The sequence below is a fragment of the Peromyscus leucopus genome, chromosome 20 (genome assembly GCF_004664715.2).
Source record: "Peromyscus leucopus breed LL Stock chromosome 20, UCI_PerLeu_2.1, whole genome shotgun sequence".
Lineage (NCBI taxonomy): Eukaryota > Metazoa > Chordata > Mammalia > Rodentia > Cricetidae > Peromyscus > Peromyscus leucopus.
In genome coordinates, this window is record NC_051080.1 from 10697329 (window position 1) to 10704856 (window position 7528).

Consider the following 7528-nt stretch of genomic DNA (forward strand, 5'->3'; position numbering starts at 1 on the left):
CACAAGAGTGTCACCACAGAATGAACCCCAAAGATGGCATCTGCAGCAGGGTGTTTGAGCTCAGGTTGGAGAGAGCCTGTACCAGCTGCGCAGAGTGGAGGCTCGTCTTTGGAGATACGCTATTTTTTTTTTTTTTTTTGCGTGCTGACCTTCCCATCCTGCGGTTTTCTGTTTCTCTCTAAAGATAATTTTTGCCGACGAGTGCACAGAAGCCGAGGGTCGCCACTGGCACATGAAGCACTTCTGCTGCCTGGAGTGCGAGACGGTCCTGGGGGGCCAGAGGTACATCATGAAGGATGGCCGCCCCTTCTGCTGTGGCTGCTTTGAGTCTCTCTACGCGGAGTACTGTGAGACCTGTGGGGAGCATATCGGTAAATGTCGCTGTCACCCACCTCCTGTCTGCCCTGCCACGCAGCCCCCGCCTGCTGTGATTACCCACAGCCGTGCCTCTTTGTTAACAGTTTGTGAAAATTAAGGTGTAATTTACATGTAGCGGAGCACATGGCACGTCAGTGATTGTCAGATGAATACTGCACTCTGATTATTCACAGCAGTGAACGCAGAATCAGCCAACGCTGAGCTGTGAGTCTGGGGACGTTCACAGTTAAAGTTCCCATGAGCCTCTGGGGGTTTTCCTTTTTCCAGTGGGGTTGTTTGGGGGGGGGGGGCGTCAAACCCAGGGCCTTGTCTATACTAGAAAAGCCTTGGTCACACCATTTTTTTTTTTAAGATTTATTTATTTATTATGTATACAGCATGTATGACTGCAGGCCAGAAGAGGGCACCAGATGTCATTACAGATGGTTGTGAGCCATGTGGTTGCTGGGAATTGAACTCAGGACCTCTGGAAGAGCAGTCAGTGCTCTTAACCTCTGAGCTATCTCTCCAGCCCGGTCACACCATTTTTTTTTAAAAAGATTTATTTATTTATTTTATATATACATGAGCGCTCTATCTGCATGTAAACCCGCACACCAGAAGAAGGCATCTGATCTCACTACAGATGGTTGGGAACCACCATGTGGTTGCTGGGAATTGAACTCGGGACCTCTGGAAGAGCAGTCAGTGCTCTTAACCTCTGAGCCCCATTTTTTTTTTTTTTTTTAAATCGGTCCCTTAGCACATCTGTTTCGTGTGTGCTTGCGGTTAGAGCCTTCCATTGAAAATATGCTGGCCGCAGTGAGCTCTCGGCCAGCAGCTTGTGGGTCACAGTTAGAGCGTACGTAATACTTGTATCTGTCATGTGTGTAGAAGCACTAGACAGTGGTCCAGTCATATGCCCCAAGCATCTTCAACAGCAAAAAATAAAAATAAAAAAATAAAAAGCACAAGAATGCAAAGGTCATGGCACTGAACACATCAAGTACAGGATACTTGACTCTGGCACGGGAGGTGAAACCAAAGGGTCCCTTTGTACGGCCTCAGTGAGGGACAAGTGTTGGTCAACTTAAATCTTCATCGACCTGCATGTCTGTCAGTGGCCACGTGATGGCCATCAGTTTGGGGATTACAAATAATCCTGTGAACAGGTAAGTGGAAAAATACATTATCTGCAAATAGGGAAGGCTGATAGCATATGTAACCCACCACCGGCAAAGTCGGGACAACACCCGACCAGATGTGTGGTGGGTGCGCCGCAGTCCCAGCGCTCAGAGCCACCCCAGCTTCACAGCTGGCCTGGACCACAGAGTGAGCCATTGCCTTCACACAAAACCCAGAATATATTCCCGGCACCCACAAGTTCCCTCTGGTCCACACCTCTCCGCAGCACCTAAGAATCTTCCTATCTCTTTTAAAACAGGTGTGGACCATGCACAGATGACCTATGACGGGCAACACTGGCATGCCACAGAGGCCTGCTTCTCCTGCGCTCAGTGTAAGGCCTCCTTGCTGGGCTGCCCCTTCCTTCCAAAGCAAGGTCAGATTTATTGCTCCAAGACCTGCAGCCTGGGCGAAGACATCCACGCCTCCGACTCTTCCGACTCTGCATTCCAGTCGGCCCGATCCAGAGACTCCAGGAGAAGTGTGCGCATGGGCAGAAGCAGTCGCTCCGCAGACCAGTGCAGACAATCTCTCCTCTTGTCTCCGGCTCTGAACTACAAGTTTCCCGGTCTTAACGGCAATGCTGATGACACCCTGTCACGGAAGCTGGACGACTTGAGTCTCTCCAGGCAGGGAGCAGGCTTTGCTAACGAGGAATTCTGGAAAGGCCGAGTAGTAGATCAGGAGGCCTCCGAAGACCCTGAAGAATGGGCTGAGCACGAAGATTATATGACGCAGCTCCTCCTCAAGTTCGGTGATAAAAGCCTCTTCCAGCCGCAGCCCAGTGAGGTGGACATTAGAGCCAGTGAGCACTGGCTACCCGACAACGTGGTTAAAAACAAGCCTGAGGTAAAGCCGAATCACCAGGGCCTCGTCAGTAAGAAGTATCAGTCGGATATGTATTGGGCGCAGTCCCAAGACGGGCTAGGTGACTCTGCCTACGGCAGCCATCCGGGCCCTGCCAGCAGCCGAAGGCTGCAGGAGCTGGATCTGGACCATGGTGCTGCAGGGTATAACCATGACCAAACCCAGTGGTATGAAGACTCCCTGGAGTGCTTGTCTGACTTGAAACCAGAACAAAGTGTCCGGGATTCTATGGATTCTTTGGCATTGTCCAATATCACAGGTATGTCATCCAGGGACTGGGGGTTGGGGGGGTGTTTGAAAAAAGCAAGGGCTTAAAAGATTGATTAACAAGTTACCCAATGAGGGCCAGTAGGGGGTGGGCCATTTAAAACTCCGGACTAACAAAGATGTTTCATTGAAATGTCCCAGGATAATACAACAGGTGTGCCTGTGAGGTGATCACGTATGTATAATAACATTCTGAACATGGCCTTCTGTGACAGGAGAAAACTGATTTGGATAAGAGCATCGGTGTCTGGGTTATGGGTTAGAGATTCTGTATTTAGATTATCCTACATGAATTTTAAGATACTAAAGTTATCCTGAGCATGTTATAAATTTATAACTGTTAAAAAAAAATCCCTGGATTACCCTGTGGCAAGAGATAGCTCAAAAAAAAAAATTAAGTGGGTTTTTTTTTCTCATTATAAAATTGTACTTTGGTGTTGCTAAGGCAAATTCTTTTCACATACTTTATGTTAAAATGACCCTGAGCTGTATAAAGTAGATACTATTAATTTTAAATAGGAGGAAACGAATTCTTTGACCGCCAAGTGGCTGATGTTACCCAGGTTTTGAAGGCAAGACTGGTATAAAAAAACCAGCCTGTTACACGAATTTCATGTGGATGTTTGCTCAGGACACAGCAACACTGTGCTTCTGCTCCCAAACTAGTAACAGCCAGTCCATTATATCGCTGTAATAGAGCCAAGAAAGGGCCGAGTGCTGTGTCCTGCCAAGCGGTTTGTGCAGAAGGATGAGACACTGGTCCCTCCCGGCTCCTGGCCCGTCAGCCATGAGTCCTTTTGTAAGGGAGAGCTGAGGAAGCGTGGTGGCCAGACTGTCTGCCGGGTGCTGGACTGGGTTAACTTGTCACCCAAACGGGCCACTGCTGGGTGGAACTTGAGGCGTGAAAGGCAGGGAGGGGCTGGAGGTGAAGCTCAGAAGTACAGGCGGCAGTTGGTGTGGGCAAGGCCCTTGGTTCAACCCCCCAGTGCTGAAAACTAAGAAGTAAAAATGCTAGAGGCTGATCGTCCTTGGGAAAAATGGTGCTTAAAACCAAGCTATGAGTTCGAGTCCTACAGAAGCCTACTCGGGGCCCATACCAGTCTCTCCCTGTCCGAGATCCATAGAAACTTGAGTAAATCATACTGTAACAGAGATCACCGATCTCGGTTTAAAAGTAAGAGCAGTCCGGAAGTAGGATGACTGGAAGGGCGCAGACCTGGGGCTGGCAAACCTTTGCTCTCGGCAACCTCTGAAGGGTCTGACTGACATTCCCGTGAGAGCACGTGGCTCTCGGAGCTTCTGTCTGTGACTAGGGGCTATTTTGTGCCGCTCATGCGCATGCACTGTGTTCGAACGGTCTCTCGGTTCCCCGGCAGGGTTAACAAAGATCATACTTCTCAGCGGGTAAACAGTACACGTTGGCTTTCCTTAGTGTTTGAATCACATGACTGAATAGGAAATTTTCTCGGAGATGCCTTTCCGTACCACATTGAGCAGGTGTGAGGATGTTAGGACGTGTGAGAGTCATGTCGTGTTTTGGGTTCTGTTGCAGGGGCATCAGTGGATGGAGAAAGCAAGCCAAGACCGTCATTATACTCTCTCCAAAACTTTGAGGAGATGGAGGCGGACGACTGTGAGAAAATGAGCAACATGGGAACTCTGAATTCTTCTATGCTGCACAGGAGCGCCGAGTCCTTAAAGAGCCTGAATTCGGAGCTATGTCCAGAAAAGATCATACCTGAGGAGAAGCCAGTACACCTGCCAGTGCTCAGAAGGTCCAAGTCTCAGTCCAGACCCCAGCAGGTCAAGTTTTCAGATGACGTCATTGACAACGGAAGCTATGACATCGAAATCCGGCAGCCTCCAATGAGTGAGAGGACTCGGAGACGGGTGTATCACTTTGAAGAGAGGGGATCCAGGCCTCACCACCACCGCCATCGGAGGAGCAGAAAGTCCCGGTCCGACAACGCCCTGAACCTGGTCACAGAAAGGAAGTACTCTCCCAAGGACAGACTGCGGCTCTACACCCCTGATAACTATGAGAAATTCATACAGAATAAAGGTGCCCGGGAGCTCCGGGCGTACATGCAGAATGCCGACCTCTATGGCCAGTATGCCCACGCCACGTCCGATTACGCCCTGCAGAACCCAGGGATGAACAGGTTCCTGGGGCTGTATGGGGACGACGATGACTCCTGGTGTTCGTCCTCCACGTCCTCCTCCGACTCGGAAGAAGAAGGGTATTTTCTCGGACAGCCCATCCCTCAGCCACGGCCGCAGAGATTCACCTACTATACGGATGACCTTTCTAGTCCAACATCTGCACTGCCCACCCCCCAGTTTAGCCAGAGGACAACCAAATCCAAGAAGAAAAGAGGACACAAGGGCAAGAACTGTATCATCTCTTAACCAAGTAGACGCGGGGATTATCTGTTTCAAACTTAGCCGTTTAACCCGGACTTCAACCTTTTCTTCACCGTAGGAAAGTTGCTAAAATAGTGTCAAGTGCTTTCTCGGCCTAGGTAAATGAGAGCCCTCTGCTGTTTACCGTCAGATCATTACAGGAAAGGGGTGGCTCCCTCCAGTTGTCCTTCCCGGGTGGGTCCAGATTAACACCCTGTCCTGTGCCTGGGGCAGGTCAGTTACAGCTGCTTTGGTCCCCGGTCCCCAAGAGAACACTCCAGACACCGCCACCAGGTGACTGGACGGAGCGTGCATTTTAGAAGACAGACAGCCACCTTTGTGAGCAAGAGTGCTTGTTAACCCAGTCAGGTTGGCTCAGGTCCCGAGTGGTGTCGTGTTGTGAGGCATGCATGTCACCATGACGACCTAGCTAACCCCGTGTGTCCCACTGTGTGAGGCCAACTTGTTGCCCCTTCAGCCCGTATTAGCCAGGTAAACCACGTTGTATTACTTCCAGCTACAGATTGAAAGGCCTTGCTATTTATATGTAGTATTTCATAGACCTAAGTGTATTCCTAATTTAACGGTGCAAATATTAATGTATATACTGTACAGTTCAGATTTTAAAGCTGATATTTTTATATCCCTGAATTGCAAGATGTTTGTTACACTGCCCTGCTAGATTCGTTAGGGAACCAGAAACAGCATTTATGGATGAGATGATTGCTTGTATTTTAGTCAGGGTTTATAAGTTTAGACAGTCAATTTATATTGCTTAGTGTTGGAAAGTTGGTTTTTTTTTTTTTTTCTTCAATATTAAAAAAGGCTCTGTATGCATGGTGGGTCTATGTACATACTTGTTACTGGGGCCCTGTTAATCTTACAAGTGTTATTTATGGGTCAAGCTTTGTAAACTGTATAAATGTAAAAACAAACCCCACATATACCTCTGGAGTATATGGTGAAACCAAGGAGAAGCTATTTGGGTGTTCTTCCCTGGGCAGGGGGGTGTTCTTCCCTGGGCAGGGGGCAGTCTCTCAGCAGATGATAACGTCCATACAAAGAGCTTTCTGTGACAGTCTGTGTAGACTTACTGTGTAAAGAGAGGTTATTTCTTCTGCCCTTCCCTTCCGGCTGGTTGTTGGCCTTTAAAAGCAATTTTGAAAACTGAGTTTCCAGTTGCTGTGATGAGCCAGAGTACTTCAAGCTCACGAGACTCTGGTTCAACGGAAAATGATGTTGGATTTGAACTAATGAGCAGGTAGTTTGGTCTGTGCTGTTCTTGCATTCACATCTCAGTCCTAACTAAAGGTCCTGGTGTCATCCTGGGCCTTTCAGGGAGGTGTTTAATAAAGGCTTAATAAATGACAACTACCGTTCTGAGTTATGAATCTTCCACTTTGCTCCAGTGCTGAGGCATGGTTTATTCTGCAGTCCTCTTACCATTCACAGATCTTCGTTGAATCCCAGACTTGAGGAACAGAAACTCTGTTATTTATCAAAAGCAAAGAAAAGCTGTTCGGCCCTTGCAGAGAGTGGACATAAATCCAGTAGGTAAACCTACAGTCAAGCACGCACGCCTGCACACACACACACACACACACACACACACACACACACACACACACATACCCTGCCCCCAAAGCACCCATCCCTAAAGAGGCAAGGCCAGAAAGAGCCCCTTCAGAAAAACTGCAACAGGGAGAGAGAGAGCCCTTTGCTCTGCAGCTACATCTGCATTTCCTGCATCCTGTACACTTCAAGAACAGGGCAGTATGAAAATGAAGATAATGCATGGCAGAAATCCTTAGGATCAAACACAAACACTGAAGCTTAGTCCCATTCCTCGTCTCCAGATTCAGCGCACACTTCAGATGTTCAAAACACAAGTATCTCAAGAATTCTAGTTGAGGCTGGTGGTGTAGCCCAGTGACACAGCTTGCTCACTACACACAAGGCTCTAGAACCAATTTCTAACAACAGTGGTGAGCTCTCCCCTGTCTGTACCTTGCTTTTCACTTCCCAGGACTGCATATAACTGTTTGACCTCACTTCTTCCATAACTGTTTAATGTTCTGTTTGGTGGTACACTTTGAATTTCCCCATACATATCCTACAGTGGCACATGCGCATATACACACAGCACCAAAATTACCAGGGAAAAGCTTACATGCTTGAAGCTGATGGATTCTGCCAGTTTTCCTCCAGGAGGCCTCATGGTTCACACACTGTATGAGAATGCACACGGACAGCCTTCTTGGTGTTGAAGACTGAGCTCCTGCACTGGAGTGGCATTCTTTTGGAAATGACCGCTGCACTGAGCAGCAGCCTTCCTCAGGCCAGTGCGGGTGGGAGCTCAAGCTACACGCTCTTCAAGTGCAATTGCAAGGGACTAGTTACTTTTGCTAGTTATCTGGCAGCAATCACAATTGCATTTCCGTACATAATT

At 48.3% G+C, this 7528-nt stretch overlaps 1 protein-coding gene across 3 annotated transcripts in view; it reads left to right on the forward strand.

Annotated features, from left to right (window-relative positions):
• Prickle1 (prickle planar cell polarity protein 1) overlaps window positions 1-6450 on the forward strand; it is a 96797-nt gene extending 90347 nt beyond the window's left edge. For all 3 annotated transcript variants that reach the window (XM_028869285.2, XM_028869286.2, XM_028869287.2), the window contains exons 6-8: window positions 185-371; window positions 1802-2668; window positions 4229-6450. In XM_028869285.2, coding sequence (XP_028725118.1) covers window positions 185-371; window positions 1802-2668; window positions 4229-5085 — 1911 coding nt within the window. In that variant the 3' untranslated portion in view covers window positions 5086-6450. The remainder of the gene's footprint in view (window positions 1-184; window positions 372-1801; window positions 2669-4228) is intronic.
• Window positions 6451-7528: the final 1078 nt, after the last annotated feature.